At 37.2% G+C, this 20,797-nt stretch overlaps 1 protein-coding gene across 3 annotated transcripts in view; it reads right to left on the bottom strand.

Moving 5' to 3' along the window:
• Prkd3 (protein kinase D3) overlaps window positions 1–20,797 on the bottom strand; it is a 70,094-nt gene that overhangs the window by 2,453 nt on the left and 46,844 nt on the right. For 2 of the 3 annotated variants that reach the window (XM_048353111.1, XM_048353112.1), the window contains exons 8-17: window positions 16,789–16,972; window positions 15,146–15,269; window positions 11,937–12,014; window positions 9,940–10,216; window positions 7,914–7,975; window positions 6,770–6,842; window positions 5,293–5,399; window positions 2,955–3,116; window positions 2,409–2,507; window positions 1,408–1,675 (exon numbers count right to left, since the gene is read on the bottom strand). In XM_048353111.1, coding sequence (XP_048209068.1) covers window positions 1,408–1,675; window positions 2,409–2,507; window positions 2,955–3,116; window positions 5,293–5,399; window positions 6,770–6,842; window positions 7,914–7,975; window positions 9,940–10,216; window positions 11,937–12,014; window positions 15,146–15,269; window positions 16,789–16,972 — 1,434 coding nt within the window. The remainder of the gene's footprint in view (window positions 1–1,407; window positions 1,676–2,408; window positions 2,508–2,954; window positions 3,117–5,292; window positions 5,400–6,769; window positions 6,843–7,913; window positions 7,976–9,939; window positions 10,217–11,936; window positions 12,015–15,145; window positions 15,270–16,788; window positions 16,973–20,797) is intronic. The other variant, XM_048353113.1, reaches the window with a different exon arrangement.

Below are 20,797 nucleotides of genomic sequence, written 5' to 3'. Positions count from 1 at the left end.
GCAAAAGATGCTCAGGGATAGCTTCCAGGCTTGAAGTTCAAGCCTGAACACACAAAAAAATTACATTAAACTAAAGAAGTGTCCACTGGACTTTTTCAATCCTTTTTTTTCTAATTACCATGCAAACCTGGTCTTTAGATGTTGCTCTTCAGACTTCCTGGTTGAATGGAATATTTATCAACTCCTATGATTAGGCCTAGTAATTTTAGAAAAGAACAGAAACAAAACAATAATAACTTTAAAAATATCCACCTACCTAAATCCAGGGAGGGATATTCCCCATACTGCCTCTACTAGTGTGTGTGTGTGTGTGTGTGTGTGCGTGTGTCCGTGTGTGTGCAACCACGGGCATGTGCTAGTCCTGGGGCTTGAACTCAGGGTCTAGGTACTGTTCCTTAGCTTTCTTCCTCAAGGCTAGCACTCTTCCACTTGAGCCAGGCTTTTGGGTGGCTAACTGGAGATAAGTCTCATGGACTTTGCAACCAGGGCTTGCTTCAAACCATGATCCTCAGATCTCAACTTCCTGAGTTAGCAGCTAGGGTTACAGATATGAGATACCAGCACCCAGCTTTAATAACATCTTAAATGGTATACTCTTTCTTTACCTCAGTAAATTAATGAGGACTAGCTAATTCTTCCATTTTTTCCCAAGGTCTAAGCTAAACTCATGATCCTCCTGTCTCAGCCTCCTGAGTGCCATGGTTAAAGGCAAGTGTTAACATATCCAGTACATTGTTGGACAAAAGCCATCAGTATGCAGGAAAATATAATGTATGGCACTTCTCAGTACATATTCATAGGTGAACTGAAGAACTAAACTGAATGTAAAGCTCATTCTAAGAATGTAAACTACAAGTCTCAAAGGGTTTATAATCTTGTTCTGAAGATTACAAGGATTTATCAAAACTCAGCATAGGCAAAAAAAAAAAAATTAAAAAAGCAATTTGTACCTTACAGAGTTTGATAGGTGAGGGAAAGGTTCACTGAGTTAAGGGGTGTTTTTGGATGATTAGAAAGTGTCAATTGTGAAGAAAAGATTGTAGGCAATGGGAAAAGGCTTAAACAACAGGCAGAAAAACCATTTGAAGAGAGTACACAACTAGCTTTGTGCAGGGGAGAAATGGGAGGGGGGTCTATAGCTGTGGTGTGGCTTGGGAACCAATTAAGATGAAAACACTGTTTCCCGAGATGGATTTGGAAGTCACGACTAAGAAGCACAATGGGTGCTAATCTAATGGGTGGGCAGTTAAAAGGATTTTATTAGTTACTGATGAGACACTTGAGCCTAGATCGCCGCTATGCTTAATAATTGTAAGGAAAATACAATTAGAAAAGCAACGAAAAAGAAAACTCGGAAGCAACAAGATGATGAAAAGGCCGAGTCAAAACTTGATTTTTTTGTTTTACCTTCACTAGAAATTTCTTTCCATGGATTTGGTGGGTACATAAATGCAGCATTTTGGATTTGGTCATTGATATCTTCATCCTCATTGAACGGAAATGTGCCACTGAGGCTCACATAGACGATGACTCCCACTGACCACATATCTAGAGATCGGTTGTAACCTTTGCTCCTGAGAACCTCAGGGGCTAGGTAAGCTGGAGTTCCCACTACAGATCGCCGGAATGACTTCTCCCCAATGATGCGTGCAAAGCCAAAGTCACACAGCTTCACCTGGAAATCGAAGGTATGTTCGTTTTATACTACAGATGTAGCTATCAAGCTAGATATCAATATCGGTTCCTACATATGATACTCTTATCATTTCAAGGCAGCTGCCAATGGTACTGATTCTAAGTACAAAACAACTGTAGGTAAGTTGAAAGATTTTTCCCCAAAGCAGATAGATTTATAGCTCTGATACTTAGTATCTTAGCACTTAAAAACACCAAACATTCTAGCTTTTAGAGTATTACTACCAAACACATGTTACGGTTACTAATTTTTGTTTTGTTGTTTTCAATTGTTTTGATAGTACTGGAATTTGAATCTGGGCACTTGGTAGGAACGTGCTCTACCACTTGAGCCATGTTCCTCACTCTTTTTGCTTTTGTTACTTTCAAAGAGGGTCTTGCATTTATGCCTAGGTTAGTCTAGACCATGAATTATGCTTCCCACAGAGCTAGGATTCTAGTATGCTTTTTTTTTTTTTTTTTGCTTAAAATGACTCTGAAATGCAATCCTTTCACACAGCTAGGATTATAGGTATGAACCAACACACTTGGCCAGGTTCTTTTCCTTTTCTTTCCCTCCCTTTCCTTCTTTCTTTCCTTTCTCTCTTTAAATGAAATGAGCATGTGCTGTTCTTATGGGTTTTTTTTTAATGCTTTTTATTATGTAGGTACTTTTTAAATGGTGTTACATATTTAGATTAAAATAATTCAAAAGGTTCTGGAGAATATCTCACCTGAGGAAATGGCTCTGCTGATGCAAGCAGCACGTTTTCTGGCTTTAAATCACAGTGCACAATATTCTTAAAATGTAGATTCCGCAAAGCAACAAGTATCTGTTATTAAAGAAAAAGGCTTTTCTTAATGCCTGGAAAATCAGTTAAACCCCCAAATTACTCCTTGAATGGTCTAATAATTTGAAAAATCAAATGTAGTTAACCAAAGATGTAATTAAAAGTGTTATATTTTCAAGATTAATCTTGGGGCTGAGAATGTGGCTTAGTGTAGACTGCTTGCCTAGCATGCATGGAGCCCTGGGTTCAATTCCTTAGCACCACATAAACAGAAAAGACTGGAAGGGGAATTGTGGCTCAAGAGGTAGAGTGTTAGCCTTGTGCAAAAAAAGCCAGGGACAGTGCTCAGGCCCTGAGTCCAAAGCCCCAGGATTAGCAAAAAACACAACAAAAAGATTAACAATCTCCATAATCACCCAGTATGTAAAAACACTGCTATCTATCTTAATTGTAAGTTAATTGTTAGTTTCAAAGAACACTTGAAAGTACCTGTGTGACCATGAATTTGGTAATGCGTTCTGGAAGTCGACTTTTCTCACTGGACAGGATCATTTCCAACATATCTCCATGCAGCTTTTCCATGACTACAAAGACTCGTTCTGGGGTTTCAAACATACATTCCAGGTTTACAATCCCAGGGTGATGCAAATTCTGAGGAGAGGTTGCAGATATTTAAAAGACCAGCTTAAGTAGAGAAATAACCTTACTATGCAAATATCTAACATGTTACAATTGACTTTGTGAAATACACAGCATAAAAATTTAGAAAAACAAATTAAAAGCTTAAGTTTGCAACTAATTTTATTTTTTATATATATTTTATATGTTCTTTCAACATCAGCACTTACAAAGGAAAGCCAGAAAAGACACAAGGAGAAGCAAACATTATTAATCTATAACAGATAGAATAGACAAACTCAAGGCTTAAACAGTAAAGGTAGATAAATCTGTTTTATATGAAACTGTGCCCCATCAAAGAACAAAGACTTTCCCCTTCAATTCAAAATAGCAGTGATGTAGCCAGTATACATTCTTTCATCTTTAAAGTGATTTTCTTCATTTCATTTAACATATTTTTCCTCTGAACCCAGGGAAGATATCAGAGGTGTAGTTGTTAAAAGAGAAAACCAGAAAAAGCAGCTTCCCAAGCCCCTCTTCCTGTATACAGCAACAGTACCTTTTGGAAAACACTACCTATTTTATAGGGTTGAATGAACTCCTATATTTTTTAAAAATTAAAGATAGCATCTGCTCTTCTCATTAGTCCTTTTGTAGCCCTGAAGAGTTTTGCACAAGGAGAGAGGGTAAATTGCGGAAATCATACTACAAGATTCAAACCAAAAAAGTCCTACTTAATGTTTTCCCATGTGCATAGTTATGAGACTGCTTCATCTCCTCCCACTACTATCTTCTGCAGGCAAGAGCAAAAGAAACATTTTGCATTGCCATGTATCTAGGAGACCAAAGTCTACCCCTTCCTATTTCTTCCTTGCTGCACAAAGTGCTAAGATGTGGCTTGTGTAGATATGAATCTTTTTTCTACATGTAGCTAAATTAACATACATATCATTGTACACTTTAAAAAACTTAATATGGAATAGTCAATTTCCCACATAAACACTTATTCAGTACATACTAAATAAGTTTTCATGTGCCAATACTATGTAGTCAAGATTCATTAATACTCAAAAGTTCCCAAGCCCTCATGGATTCATGGAGTCCAGCAATGTGGGATACCATAAAAAATAAACTGGTCAATTACTTAGACTGGAAGTGGTAAGTGGTTTGGAAAAAAAGACACTAGGATAAGGAAATCCAAGGGTGGGCTGGGTTCAATGCTGAGCAGAATGTGAAGGCTTCACTGAGGAATTGGTATATGGACAAAATCTTGAAGGACACAAGGGAATATATCATGAGGACATCTGAGGGAAGGCATTCCTATCAGAGGGACAGCGAATGCAAAGGCCCTGAGAACATGTCTGGTAAACAGCACCACTTGGAGAAAAGACAAAACTTGCTGAGTGAGATCTACAGTAGAATCTTTTTTTTTTTTTTTGGCCAGTCCTGGGCCTTGGACTCAGGGCCTAAGCACTGTCCCTGGCTTCTTTTTGCTCAAGGCTAGCACTCTGCCACTTGAGCCACAGCGCCACTTCTGGCCGTTTTCTGTATATGTGGTGCTGGGGAATCGAACCTAGGGCCTCGTGTATCCGAGGCAGGCACTCTTGCCACTAGGCTATATCCCCAGCCCTACAGTAGAATCTTTTTTAGGACACTTTGGTTCTGCTTAACACACAATAAGGTGTTCAAAAATGGTATGTGCTCATTTCTATTATGCAGCTAGCAATGCAGAGCTGATCACCAAGTGTTTAACAGATAGGCGGAACATTCCTGCGTAAACTGTATGGTCCCTTCTGAATCAATAATTCTGTAATTTTTCCACCCTTCTTGCAAAGCAGTGTTCTCAATACTTTCTTCTTAAAATCTGCCTACAATGCTTGGATCCTGGAGAGCTGATTTCAGTCAATGAGGCACGGTTTGAAAACCTTTCCTTTATAAAAAAGTATTTGCTGCATGAATTCAGATTCTACTGTATTTCACACACAAAGCAGGCTAAAGTTCATCTTTACATACTGTATGTCCACTTATATATACAGATATACATATAGATTTTGTTGAATTTACATAGCAGAGAAACACCTGGCAAGTAAGTCACAATTGTACATGTATACACATATACACATGATCTAATAAGGTTAAGAAGAAAGCATGTGGTTTGGAGATAAAACTTGAGTCAATTTTTAAAATTTATTACTATTATTATTATTACCTGCAAAATAGCTACTTCATTACGAAGCTGACTTTCTTGCTTTGTGGGGAACCTCATTTTATCAATTACTTTAATGGCCACATCCCTTCCAGTCTTTCTGTGTTTTCCTAATAAAAAAATAGAAAAGCAGCAAGTCAACAGTTGACATACAATACAAAAAGATTTGTTGGGAAGCTGTCCATAGACTGTGTGGACAGTTGTATGTACACTTGTATTTTCTGTTTTTCTCCTTTTCCTTCTCCACACTCCTTTACAGTTAATATTAAAAATTGGTATGTTTTCCTGCTGTACAAAACCTTCATTAATTTTCCTTCTACAGGCACTTACTTGCCTTATCTGAAATTGTAGAATATTTAAATGTGCTTGCTTGCTGAAAAATAAGTGACCTTGTTAAATAAGTGAGTTAAATTAAATGCCCTGACCTAGTCTGTAGATACTGTCAAGAATACTAATGAATTAATTTTATTCTAGGTTTTCTTGAGTCAGCACAGAGTGATTAGCCATGGTAGATCCCATTCTGCAGGTCCCTATTTTTTAGATATAAGGGCCTTATAAGGTAACTGTGTTAAGTAAATCACTGATGGATTTGAACTAGTTCTTTTGAACCTATTATATACTAGAAAATGTTTAAATGCGAGACAGATCAAGCAGTTAAACGTGACCAATGATTAATTGTGGGTTTCTGGAAAGATTTACTCCAAGATGGTGTGAAAGAACAAGATTGGATGCAAAGATAACAAGGGTTAACTTTAAAAAAAAATCTTGGATTATGGCTTATGATGCACTTTTATGTGCACATTAGGTTGAACTGAATTGTACATTAATAGCCCTGAGGAGATGAAGATATTGAAACACAGGGACGGTCAATGACTTCACCCACATTCTAAGACAGAGAACAGGTTAAGATTTCAGTAGACAAATGCAGCCATTTCTGTCAGACTGCACAGTGAGTAAGTCCATACAATCCAACATTAACTCCAACACCCTCCAACCTATAAATACCTCTATGTGTGAACTACAAGAAAAGATAAAACAAATTTCCTGATTCTTTGTTACATTTTCATTTTTGCATTTGAAATTAAGGGCTACTATACTTAGCTTTAGTGAAAAAGATTTATTTGAAAAGACTAAAAGTCAGTGTGGCTGGGAATGAGGCTTAGTGGTAGAGTGCTTGCCTAGCATGCATGAAGCCCTTGGTTTAATTCTGCAGTACTACATAAACAGAAAAAGCTAGAAGTGGTGCTGTAGAGTGCTAGCCTTGAGCAAAAAAGAAGCCAGGGACAGTGCTCAGACCCTGAGTTCAAGACCCAGGATTGGCAAAAAAAAAAAAAGAAAGAAAGAAACAAAGAAAAGACACAAGTCGGTCATTGAAAAAAAAAAGGCTACTTGATCACACTGAGATGACAAAATAACTGATATTTTAAAATTTCACCACTTTTCTATAATATGCATAACACAAAAGGTTGTCATTTCTTACCTCCATAAACAATGCCAAATTGGCCTGAGCCAAGCACCTCATCTGCAAAGATCTGGTAAACAGTGCTGATGTCCTATCAGGGGAAAGTAAGCAAGCAGCATTACTTTTCTCTACAAAACACTGACTGTATCTCTGATTCAGTAACTCATACACATTTCTGCTTTTATATTAAACATGATGAATTTTTATAAAGTGCAAAATATTTTATGAAACAAAGGCTCCCTACACTCTAAAATACCCAAATTTTTACTGTGATAACGTACAACTGTAAAGTTTTCCACAGGAAGATCTACAGGAAAAAATGCTTTGGATAACAACACTTGTAGTGATCTGCAACAGGGAAAATACCATTAAAAAAAAAAAAAAAGGAATTTCCAGGCATCGGTGGCTCACTCCTATAATCCTGGCTACTTAGGAGGCTGAGATCTGAGGATTGCGGTTCAAAGCCAGCCGAAGAAGAAAATAACTAACCCCAAAAAATCCAGAAGTGGAGCAGTGGCTCAAGTGGTAGAGTCCCAGCTTTGAGCAAAAGAAACTCAGTGATAAAGCCCAGGCCTAGTTCAAGTCCCAGTAGACAGACAGACAGACAGACAGACAGACACACACACACACACACACACACACATAGAAACAGAGAAACAAACTTTTATTTATTAGACTAGTAATGAGACTGCTATCTTCTTCTGGGGATATATAGCTCAGTGCTGAGCACATGCCTGAGGAAGGCCACATCATGTGCAAGGCCTTGGGTTTGCTCTCTAGCACTACTGAAAGAAAGAAAGGAGTAGGGTAGGGTGGAGGAACTGAGACTTTGCTATCTTTGATTTCAAAGAAAAATTCAAGGTTCATAGTGGTATTAAGCTGATTTTGAGGAAAAGTATGTGAGATAAAAAGATCATAGTATATAGCCAGGCCCATGCAAAAATATGAGCCCCTATACCTGAAAAGTAATTTAAAAGAAAGAAATCTGCTCCTGCCTAAAGTTTCTTCCATCAATCAGAACTTCTTAGGGAAAGTATCACTCACAAAGTATAGACTTAACAAACTGCTAAGTACTCTGGGCAGTACACATTTCTTTAATAAATTTTGTCAATTTGCTTATCTGATGCATCAGATAAGCACATTAGCTGTAATTTTTACTTACCACATTCTCCTGGACCTGGCAATTAGATACAGAGATACTGGTAGCCAAATCTTCTGTAAAATATAAAAGTAATAGTTGAGAAAAGAGTAAAACTACTAATATGTCTTAACTATATATACCTAACTCACATGTGAATGAGTATAACATATCAAACCTAAAAAATGTTACAATACAGTTAATATATACATTAAAAATTTATGCATATGCATTTATGCATACTAACCCATTAACAAAAAACTAGTTAAGTAAAATATAGTAACACATTTGTACAAAGTAATACTCTAAACTTTTTTTTTTCATTTTGTGCAGGTTCTAGGGCTTTAAACTTATGGCCTTTTTAAAAAACAACAACAACAACTCAAGACTAGTACTAGTGCTCTACCACTTGAGCTACAACTCCATTTCTGGCTTTTTTTTTTTTTTTTTGTGGTTAGCTGGAGATAGTCACAAACTTTTCTGCCTTGGCTGACTTCAGCCCTCTTGCGCCTGGATATTTACTGTAAACTTTTAATAAATGATATAATTCTATGTGAGTCAGAAAGCTTCCTCATGATGTTATGTTGAGTTAAGAAGGGCAGGTGAAGATGTAGTTCGGTGATAGAGTGCCTGTCTAATATGTACAAAGTCTGGCATTCAGTCATCAGCACTGACCCTACAAAATAGCAGATGCAGTATCTGAATTTAAAGTATTACTTTTGGTGAATAAATTAGAATGTGTGTGTGTGTGTGTGTGTGTGTGTGTGTGTGTGTGTGTGTGTGTATTTTCATTCTAGGGAAAGGGCCTTAAGTTTTCATTGGAATCTCAGAATTCTGTCTACACTATGCAGAACTTAAGAACTCCTGTGAAATATCCATCTACTTGTCTTCCTCTAAGTTAATATGAAACACCAAACCTGAAGCCCAAATCAGATTTTTTACTGTGCAGTCTTTTTCTTATTCTTTCTGTTCACATTTGAGATTTTAATGTGGATTACACTACCGCCTAACATGTATATTGCATTTCCCTAAACAGCTTTTAGAATTTTTGTATTTCTTTGTATTCTAGCACACGGTCTACTATGCTATGAAGAGCTGTGCAAAACAGGTAAATTAAGATAAAGATGTGCAAATTAGCTGATATTTATTTTTATACTATGCTTATGTGTGATGAATTATGTTCCCCCATAATATAATGCCAAGTAGAATTATGATTTTAATCATTCACTCAAACCTTTATTAAATTTAGGTCGTTTTATGTATTTGTTGTCACAGAACATACTTTCAACTTTTTTTTTTTAGTTTTTTTTCCCAAATTTTTATTATCAAACTTCAAGTATTTCTGAATTTAATTCACCTAAACAAAGTACCGTAGGTTCTGACTTTACAGATTTCATGAATATGATGTTAAACAACCCATCAGGAAGCAGAGTACAAACACTAGTCACCAAGTGACCTCATGGAAACTAAACACTCTTCTTTATGTAATTTCCTTTCACTGAATACAAACAACCCTATGAAGTAGGGACTCTTATAGAGGGGTAAAGTACTTGTATAACATTATGTAACCGGTTGTATAGCTAGGGTTTAACGTAGGGAGAGTGACCCTGGAATGCCTAGCTCTGGCATTGTTTGAATATATGATTACCAGCATAATTTCACAGAGTAATTCACTAGTGGTATTGGTTACTTAAGACAAAACTTAACATAAACATTAAAAATGCACAAAGTTGCTAGGTACTGTTGGAACACGTCTAATACTAGTTACTCAGATGGCTGAGATCTGAGAATTGAGGTTTGGAGCCAGCTTGTTTGGGCAGACAAATCTCAGAGACTTATTTCAAATTAACCAGCAAAAGCCAAAAGTACAGATGTGCTTAAAGTGACAGAATGCCAGCCATGAACATTGAGTGCGTGCAAGGTTCAAGCTCTAGTAACCAGCAAAAAAACAAAGCATAAAGAGAAAAAAGTGCACAAGAAACACAATACAGCCCACCCCAAAATACTTAAAAACAAAAGGGAGAAGTACATCAAGCAGCTGATTGCTTACTGTGGTCTTTCCCTTGGCCAGGAGAAGCACAAATGCTTGCTTGAGGGGTCACAGGCATGAGGGCTTGGCGAATTGCTTTCTCCCAGCTCTGTGCTATCTCAAGTCCAACTCCAGTGGCAGCAAGAACAGGATTGTGAGAGCTGTCCCCATTGTTCTCACCAACGAAGTATACCATAGTGTCAGTGATGATTTCAAAACAGTGTGGGTTGCTGCCTTGTGAAATGTTTGTGAAATCTCGTGGTGAAGATACTCGAAGAATTTCTGAAAGTGGAATTTCCTGAAATAAAAGTTAGGCATTGAAAAGTGTGAGTACACTAAAGAACCGAAGATAGGAATTTTTATGAATGTCTATGGAATACAGGGCCATTCCTAGTACAGTTTCTGCCTTAAATGATTGTACATCCAGAATGTTATAGGCGCAGCATAATGGTACATCATGTATGGGACTCTTACCAGATTTACAACTGGTCATCATAAGATGCAGGAAAGGAAAGATTTAAGAGGTAATTTACTACCTTGTCCAACAACTATCAATTTCTACTTTAAATCAATTTAACAGCTACTGCTCCAATGGCTGTTTTTTTCCCTTTCAAGATAGATAACTAAAGTCAATAAACAACAGAAATAATAACAGAAAAAGCAAATATCTGGGTCATTGTATATTGCTTAAGCACTCCATTCTGGTTTTTACCATTGCATTAAGCTATTAGTCATTCAACGTTCAGTCCAAACATTATTAGGTTAAAAAAACCCAAACAACCAAAACCACAAAACTATTAAAAAAAATAAGTCATTAACAGCGAACATGATCTCTTTCACAAAGATGGAGTCTCTTCACCTAGGCTGGTTCTGAATTTGGGGGCTTACGGCATTCTCCTGCCTGACTCAGGCTCCCCAACAACTAGAACCACTCCAAGCAGGAAACCAAGTTTCACTATTTTTTTTTTTTTTTTGGCCAGTCCTGGGCCTTGGACTCAGGGCCTGAGCACTGTCCCTGGCTTCCTTTTGCTCAAGGCTAGCACTCTGCCACTTGAGCCACAGCGCCACTTCTGGCCATTTTCTGTATATGTGGTGCTGGGGAATCGAACCCAGGGCCTCATGTATACAAGGCAAGCTCTCTTGCCACTAAGCCATATCCCCAGCCACCAAGTTTCACTATTTTTAAGCTTCTCCCCCACTTTGGTCATGGGGCTTGAACTCAGGGCTTGGGTGCTATCCTTCAACTCTTTTGCTCAAGCTAGTACTTTATCACTTTGAGCTACAGTGCTACTACTTCTCGTTTTCTGTGGTTGAATGGAAATAAAGAGTATCAGGGACTTTCCTACCAGAGCTGGCCTTGAACCTCAATCCTCAGATCTCAGCCTTCTGAATAGCCAGGATTACAGGCATGACCCATCAGCACTTCGCTACTGTTTTTTGGTGCAAGACTGGGACTTGACTCCAGTACCTGATTGCTTTGCATCATTGGCTAGCACTCTTAACAACCAAGCCACACACCCAGCCCCTCATTTTTATCTTTTTTTTAAGGGTAAAGGAGTATAACACTTTTACAGAGGAAGGGAAGATTGACTAGAATACACTGATTAAACACATGGAAATGTCACAATGAAACCTTCCTTTGTATTAAGTACGTTTACAAAAAAAAGTTCCATAGAATTGATAGGTTAATTCCACTGCAACCTGCAGCTACCAACGCACCCAATTTTTCTTTCTTCATGCCTCATCTTCATAAGCAATAATCATGTGACTTTCTATATAGCCTACTCTAAGTCATGGTATCCAGATGTGAAGCAGCAGCAACCTGAAAGTCTAAAATTCCCATTTAATAATCTATGGTAGTGAGGCTGCTGGGGGGGGGGTGGGAAGGAGAGGGAGGAAAGAGACACAGAGAGAGAAGGGGTAGAAAATAGCTGCTTCATCAAGAACCTAACAGTGACTGCTACAAACTGCATTAGGCAAAAACATATTTTCAGGTTTTTCATATGTAGTATCCTTACCTTGTAATATTTTGATCCAGATTCATTTTGAAATAATGTTAGACATTTGCTGTCAAGTCTCCAATAATGCCTCTTTCTCTATAAAACAAGAGGTCAGAAAACTGTTAGGTTAAAAAATAATGATTCCCACAGTACTTGTACTTTTCCTTTAAATCCCAAACATGAATTTATATTTCCAAATAGGCTGAAATTCTCAAAACATATCCAATTCTTCACTTCTACTCCAGGGAAGGCAACGGTGTTAGATCTTGGAGAATCATTTACAACGCATGTATATATCCACACAACATATCTATGAATTCATCTACAGGCTAAATTTATAGAAGCGGAATCACTATCAAAAGATGTGCAAATAAAATTTTTGATAGTACAAAAGCGTTAAGAGTCATCAGAAAAACGTGAGATTATGTATTAAGCAGATCTTCACTAGTGCAGCTATGAAATTCCTTGATCTTTGATATACTAACAAATAAAAATTGGTATTTCAATGCAAGTTTAAATCAGCATTTCTTTTATTTGTTTTGTTTTTGTTGCCAGTCCTGGGGTGTGGACTCAGGGCCTGAGCACCGTCCCTGGCTTCTTTTTGCTCAAGGCTAGCATTCTACCTCTTGAGCCACAGCACCATTTCCAGCTTTTTTCTATAAATGTAGTGCTGAGGAATCAAACCCAGGGCTTCATGTATACAAGGCAAGCATTTTACCACTAGGCCATATTCCCAGCCCCAGCATTTCTTTTATTACAAATGAAAACAAGCTTGTTTGTGCCATACTGGTGTTTGAACTCAGGGCTCTTGTACTCATGCTTGGCTTTTTCACTCACGGCTGGTGGTGGTCTGCCATTTGAGCTGTATCTCCAGTTTTAAATCAAACTCTTAAGTTTAAGGCATTTGTATTTTCTTTCCTGTGAATTCTGTTCATATTCTTTGCCTATTTTTCTCCTGTGGCATAGTATTTTTCTAGTCATATATTATGAAATTAATTTTTTTTACCATTTGAGACACTACTGTAAGAAGACATTTTTCCAGTTTGCCATTGTTTTGCTTTTAGTATTTGCTATATAGAATTTTTATATGAAGCTATTTATTGATTTTTATTGTTTTCTTTTCTACTGACAGCTGATAAAAGTAATCCTTCCAAGGTTGTCCCTCCAAAATACAATTAATCTATGATTCACTTAGGTTACAAAGTGTGAGATATGTTTCTGTATTAATTCTTCTAAGATGATACATGGTAGTGCCAGTGTTTACTGGTAGTCTTTTCCCAGTTTGACATAGTACACTGGACTATGATTAAATTCTTTAACATATGTATAATACTTCAAGTTCCATTTCAAAGATATATAATTGAAGACTGCATTGTTACCATATAATGGTTATTAATATTTATTGAGTGGTTACTGTATGTCCAACTTTGCTCTAAGCTCTTTTTACAGCTTTTGATCTATGAGGTAATTACTACTATTTATTCTTGTTTAACAGATGAAGAATCTGAGTCCTAAAGAAAAATAAGTAACTTTTCCTAGTTAATAGCTTTAGTAAGTCATAATCAAGCTCCCAAGTCTATATTTTTAAATACTAAGCTATGCTGAGTTTTCATTATCAACTGTTATCACACTGTAATTTTACTATTTCTCTTTGCTAAATAGATCTAAAAGTTAACTTGTACATTTACAGTACATGTAAAGCCTGCATTAATAAATCTGTTTATCTTTGTAATAATTTAGGATAACTTGTCAGATGAAGCTGTAGTTCATTTCACCTTTATCTGAATTTCTTTTGAGTTGTTACTTTTCATTGTGGCATATTATCAGATCCTTTTAAAATCTTGACTGGCCTTCCAATTTATTTATTTTTTTTTAAGATTTATTCAGTTTATTAATCCCTCTGTGAAAAATTCACCATCATCACAGGTCAAGTCATTGCAGGATCTTTATTCCTTTGGCTGTTATCCAATCTCCAGCTCACTTTTTGCCAGCCCCAATATTGGCCTTTGCAGTCCCTTTTTCGCTGTTTCCTTGAGGTCTTTTTCTTTTCATACAGGCCATGTCGTGCACGTCTGTATTTGGGCTCTTTTTTTTTTTTTTTCATAATCCAAGGAATCATAAATCATGCCAAAGCCAGTTGTCTTGCCACCACCAAAATGCATTCTGAATCCAAATACAAAGATGACATCAGGTGTGGTCTTGTACATTTTGGCAAGTTTTTCCCGAATTTCTGTCTTAGGTACTGTTGCCTTTCCACAGGACATTGATAACCATCTGCTTCCTCTGAAGTAGCCGGTTGGTCATGAACTTCCTGGTCCGGATAGTTACTGTGTCGTTCCCTAGCTACTCAGGAGGCTGAGATCTGAGAGTGCAGGTTCCAAGCCAGCCGAGGCAAGCACGTCCATTTAACTAGCCAGTAACTGGAAGTGGGTCGGGGATTCAAATAGTGGAAGAACGAAGAGTTCAAGGCCCTCAGGTCAAGCCCCAATACCACCAGCACACACAGTTATTTAAAAATGGAAGTGGGAGTTTGTTCAGTAACAAGTGGCTTTCTATTTTCAGTTAAAGAAACTACACCAAATTCTCCTCAATTCTTGAAGGAACAAATGTAAAGATAGTTGCAGGTGAATCAGGATGCTGAACCTCTGGTCAAGAAGCTAACCAGCAGAGACTTTGGGCCAGGCCATCTCTAGGTGGCATCGGATGCCTTTCCAGGGCCTGTTCCCCCAGGAAGGAAGCTGAGGATGCTAAGGGCCCACAAGTTTTCTAGCTTCCACGTAGGCGCGCCTCCAGGCAAGCCCGCGCGAGCCGCTCATCTCCGCTCCGGGCTGCGGGGGCGGGGGGGGGGGGGGGGGGTCCAGCCCTCGCCCCGCGCACGCGGCAGACGCTCTCGCAGTGCACAACCCGAGGCTCGGCTCCCAACACGTCCTGGACCGCAGCCCAGCAAGCACCAACGCCGGCGGTCCCGGGGAACCTGCCTCCTAAGACTGGCCTTCCAATTTATAAAGACAATACATTTTACATTTTAAGAATTTTTTTACAGGAATAATTACAATTCCAGCTTAACTGTTTCATATCCCTATAGGACATATAATGTCTTAAGATATATATTAAGATATATGTTAAGACATCTACCTCATGTATGTATTTCATCCTCATTTTTAAGCAAAACATGCATGAAATAAAACTCATCAAGCTTTACTAGCATATTAAAAATGATTACTAACCAGATTATCCTTGCTGGTATAATGGACCATCCACCCTTCCTTCACCATTGTGCTGCTCTTCCTCTTTGTGTGCTTTATGGATTGTACAACTCTCATTAGCGGAATATTATTGCTTGTTGATGGACTAAAAAAAGTTACAATTTATAATAAATATTTGTAAATCCTATTGCAAATGATCATATATTCCAGTCTCACTGAGCTAAAGTATTTCAAAATATCTGAAGACCACAATTACCTCAAAAAGTTAATAAACTAACCATGTATATATATATAAAACCATGAAATATAATTTATGAAAACTAAGATAATAAAGCAAATATTATTTGTTATGAATTTGTTCCAAGAGGATCATAAGTAATTAAATAGACAAGGAAACAAGTATACAGAATCCTCTTCAACTACAAAGTTGAGAATCTAGGAGTGAGTCACATGGGTTTGCTGTTGAGTTTTCCTATTCTAGATTAGCATGATATATTTGCAAATTTGTAACAAAGTAAAACATGTATACTCAAAATCACAAGGTTCAAATTCAGCTGATAATGTGAGCAAAAAGTACTTCTAGCAGAAGACATTTAAACACAAATAATTTATATACACTAAGAAACATTTTAAAATGTAATTAGTTAAAATCAGTTACAATGAAATATGAATCAGTAAGTATAGTTGGAAAAAAAGAGCCTTTTGGTGTATGTAAAATAGTTTTGCAATTTCAACTGCTAACATTTAAATATTTAATTTTTAGTAAAAATGGCAACAGCTATAATTTAATGGTAAGTCAAAGTGAACACATGACTCAGCCATGTGAAATTGATAAGCCATCAATTTTCCCCAAATAACTCTTCAATACCAATGGAAAAAAACCCATCAAAATGGTTGCATTTTGCTACAAGTAGTATATCCAAGGGGATATAAAAATTGAATTTACATAAACACAACAGGATATTTAAATTCTATAATCTAGTAGCATTTTGTGTGTGTGTGTGTTTACTGGTCTTGTGGCTTGAACTCAGGGCCTGGGTGCTGTCACTGAGTTGTTTTGCTCAAGGCTAGCATTCTACCACTTTGAGCCACAGCTCCACTTCTGGCTTTTTAGTAGTTAATTGGAGATGATGAGTTTCAGACTCTTCTGCCTGGGCTCATCTTGAACTTTTATCCCCAGATCTTGGCCTCCTGAGTAAATAGGATTACAGGTGTGTGAGCTACCAGCACCTAGCACCTTTTAAAGTGTGAATAGATTAACTATGGCAGTATGAAAGCTAACTCCCTCTAGCTCCCCAACTTAATCACCACATTCTCAGGAATATATTCTTTACTATCAGTGAATGTGCCTGTGTGAAGACACTGGCTGCTTTAACAGTTAACTCCTGACACCTTGTGGTGATTGCTCTACAATTAGGTTTTATGTCTAATAAAACTTTTTTCTTTGTAAGAAAATAAGGATTACCAAACTTTCTCATCTTGAATGATGGCAAGGGCAAAATAGTTTATTTCAGAAATGCTGTGGTGCACACAGACTTAGTTATGATTTAATTAGATTTTTAAATTATATTCAAAGTTTCACTTATATACATGTTTTTGTTAGTGGAGATTTTGGTCTGACCGTGCATTTCAAGGTAGCTTAAGAGCTACAACAGAGGTATTACCTGATTGTTTTAACAGGTTCTTCATCTCGATCCACGTCAAGATCTGAGGGATCAAGGAAGAACATTTTATCTTCTGGGGGAGATGGCTCTTCAGTGTCATCTAAGCCCCGACTACCATCACTGCTCATGTCATTATTATCAATGTCCATTGGTATATCTGTATCTGTTCCTAGACTGGAAGGTTCTGAAAAAGAGCACAAAATTTAAGATACCACATATAAGCAAAATAAAACAAAGCCTCCATAATTTATGATCAATTAATTTTTTAGAAAGTACCAACACAATTCAATGAGGAAAGAATACTGTTTTTTAATGAATGGTGTCAAGGCAACTGGATATACACATGTGAAAGAATTAAGTTTGATCCCTTCATTAAACCACATAAAAAATTAACTCAAGTAGATTATGACCTAAAATGTAAGAAATAAAACTTACATAAAATTCTTAGATGTAATGTTTTAAGTGACTCAAACCTATAATCTGTTACCCAGGAGACTAAAATCTGATAACCTGAGCTTGAAGCCAGCCCAGGCAAACAAATCTGAGAGACTTTATCTCCAATTAAGTAACAAAAAACAGGAAGTGGAGGCATGGCTCAAGTGGTAGAATGACAGCTGTGGGAGCGCTAGGGCAATCTAAAGCCAAAGTCCTTCCTAAACTTAAGCCCCAGTTCAGGTACACACACACACACACACACACACACACACACACACACACACACTCCTCTCTCTCTCTCTCTCAAATGTAAGCATAGTAATTATTTTGTGATCTGAGGTTAGGCAAAGCCTTATTAGATACCACAATAAAATCCAGGTGATAAAAATTAAATTAGATTTTCAAAAACTTCTGTGGGGCAAGCCATCTTAAACTGAATGAACAGTCATAGTGTGAGAAAAAAAATCAATACACTATATGAGATAAAGGATTTATGTCAAGTAGTCAAAGAACTTCACTTCTACAATTCAATAATCAAAAGGCAAAAAATATAAGTGAAGAACTTAAAGATGTAAAAGTGGACAACAAACACATGAAAAATGATCAGAACGGTCAATGTCATCAGCTCCTGGCAAAGAAATGCAAATGAGATTTGTAAGATAGACCTCACACTCACAGATGAATCTTGTGAAAAACACAAGACAGTAACAACTAGTGGCAAGGATACAGAGTTCCAATTCTTCTTACTGATGGAGGGATGTAAGTTGGTGCTTTGGAAAACAGATTGGCAAGTCCTCAAAATCTTAAACCTATGATTACCAAAAGACTTACCCGTTCTACTATTAGGAAGTTATGTGCCCAAGTGAAATGGAGACATATTCTCAGAAAAATCATATCACAGTATGTACAGCAATATTATTCCTTATATATCCAAAGTGGATACAACTCAAACATCTACTGACTGGTGAGTGGATAAATAAAATGTCTATTCCTGTAGAGCAGTATTACTTGTTAATAGAAAACAAAGTAGTCACAGTTACAATATGGATGAACTCTGAAAACACTATGTTTGAAATAGAAAAGATTAAATTACTGCTTGAGAAGGTATTCATACTATACATAGTTAACTAAAAAGTATTAGAGTGATTAGGATGCGGAATTATCAACAACTCTGCAAATCTGTAATAACAAAGGCCCAACAAAACATAAAGCATTTGAATGAGTAAGTTACTGACAAGGAAAGTCACCAGGAAACATTTGAAACATATTCAAACTTGCCAGTAATCAGAAAAATGCACATTAAAGTAGATACAAATAGTATTTCATATCCATTTATCAAGGAGTAGAAGAGCATAAAAGTATAAATGAACAAACTATGTTAAGTTTAGAGAAGACATTTAGTCCAATGGAAAAAGTATTTAAATTTAACTTGAAAAATAAAACCAATTACACCTTAATCAAGAGTGTTAACCAGCTATGACAGGTTCTACCAAAAATTACTATGCTGAAAACCTAATTTTCACAGTAATGGTATCCTGAGATAGAGCTTTTGGATTAAGTCACAAGGGTTCTATTCTTACAAATTAGATGAGTGCCCTTATAAAATAGGTTCAAAGAGCTCATTGGCCCACTCTACCAGATTAGCAGGCAGCTAATGGCCAAGAGATGTATTCTCACCAGACACAGAATTTACTGGCACACTGAACTTCCCAGCCTCCAAAAGTATAGAAACAAAATTCTGTTGTTTATAAACTAACTCACCTGTTAGTCTATTACAGTGGCCTAAAGACACAAAGTAACAGAAAATATGCCATAAGAGAAAAAGGTTAAACTTTCATTTTCATTTCTTAGGCTTTTTCTACAGAATTATTTACATTCATCTTTTAAAAAAAAGAAAAATTGGGGCTGGGGATATGGCCTAGTGGCAAGAGTGCTTGCCTCGTATACGTGAGGCCCTAGGTTCGATCCCCCAGCACCACATATACAGAAAATGGCCAGAAGTGGCGCTGTGGCTCAAGTGGCAGAGTGCTAGCCTTGAGCAAGAAGAAGCCAGGGACAGTGCTCAGGCCCTGAGTCCAAGCCCCAGGACTGGCCAAAAAACAAACAAAAAAACAAACAAAAAAAAACCTAATCATGTAAGTTGTGTAAGGAAAATTCTGCTTAAAGGCTGGAGTACTACTCCTTCTTTCCAAATAGCAAGTAATGGCTTTAGTTAGTATTATCTTGAAAAGAGGGGAAAAAGCTCCAAAGGAAAAATGTTTGGCTAGTGACTTTTTGAAAGAGAAGAGACACTGAAGCAGTTTAAGAGACTAGTATAATAAAGCATAAAACGTATATGAAGCCAGGCTGGGAATATGCCCTACTGGCAAGAGAGCTTGCCTCGTTCGTACACATGAAGCTCTGGGTTCGATTCCCCAGCACCACATATATAGAAAACAGCCAGAAGTGGTGCTGTGGCTCAAATGGCAAAGTGCTAGCCTTGAGCAAAAAGAAGCCAGGGGCAGTGCTCAGGCCCTGAGTCCAAGGCCCAGGACTGGCAAAAAAAAAAAAAAAAAGGTCTATGAAGCCGGGTGCTGGTGGCTCATGCCTGTAATCCTAGCTACTCAGGAGTCTGAGATCTGAGAACTGCAGTACAGAGCCAGCCCAGGCAAGTCCATGAAACTTTTATCTACAATTAACCACCAGAAAACTGGAAGTGACACTGTAGTTCAAAGTGGTAGAGCACTAGCATTAAGTGGAAAAAGCTCAGTAACAGCGTGTGCCATGACAGAAAAAAACAAGTATATGAAGTATAATAGCACAGAGACAAAGGACTCAAACCATATGGGTTAAAATTATAGCTCTTCCATTTACTGGCTATATTGCTGGAAAAATTATTTGTTTATATTATCTTTAGTTGTACAAAAAAGTTTCAATTCAATGTGTTCTTATGAATACAATACATCTTGATCAATGTTACCCCTCCCATCATTCTGGAACCAATTATTTAATGGCTTTGTGCCTCAGCTTATTTACTTCTTAGACCTTTCCTCAAAAGGTGTGTGTGTGTGTTGGTCCTGGGGCTTAACTCAGTACCTGAGTGCTATATCTAAGCTTTTTTGCTCAGCTCCACTTCTGGCTTTTTGATGGTTAACTGGAAATAAGTCCACTGACTTTCCTGTTGGGGCTGGCTTTGAACCATGATCGTCTGATCTCAGTTTCCTGAGTAGCTAGGATTATAGGCATGAGCCACCACTGCCCGCTCAAAGGGTTGTTCTTATATGTAAATGTCCATATTAGCTTAGAATACTGCTTGCCACTGTTAAGTAGTCAATAACTCTAAGAACTTTAAAGAATAAGGAAGGACAATAGCATTGTTTTAAACCAAATTCTGCCATATTTACATATGGAAAAAGATATGCAGCATTGTTGACTACTTAGACTACAAAGTAGTAAGAGGAAAGATTGGAAGTAGTAGAGGAAAGACTGGAAGACATAATTACGAATAAACGGGTAGCATCACTGATCTCTGTATTTATTATTAAATCAGAAAAAGCTCTTTAAAAATATAAACAAAATGTACAAATATAACCAT

The sequence above is a fragment of the Perognathus longimembris genome, chromosome 8 (genome assembly GCF_023159225.1).
Source record: "Perognathus longimembris pacificus isolate PPM17 chromosome 8, ASM2315922v1, whole genome shotgun sequence".
NCBI classification, from domain to species: Eukaryota; Metazoa; Chordata; class Mammalia; order Rodentia; family Heteromyidae; genus Perognathus; species Perognathus longimembris.
The sequence above is the reverse complement of the archived record's forward strand: the minus strand, read 5'-3'. Positions and strand labels throughout refer to the sequence as shown.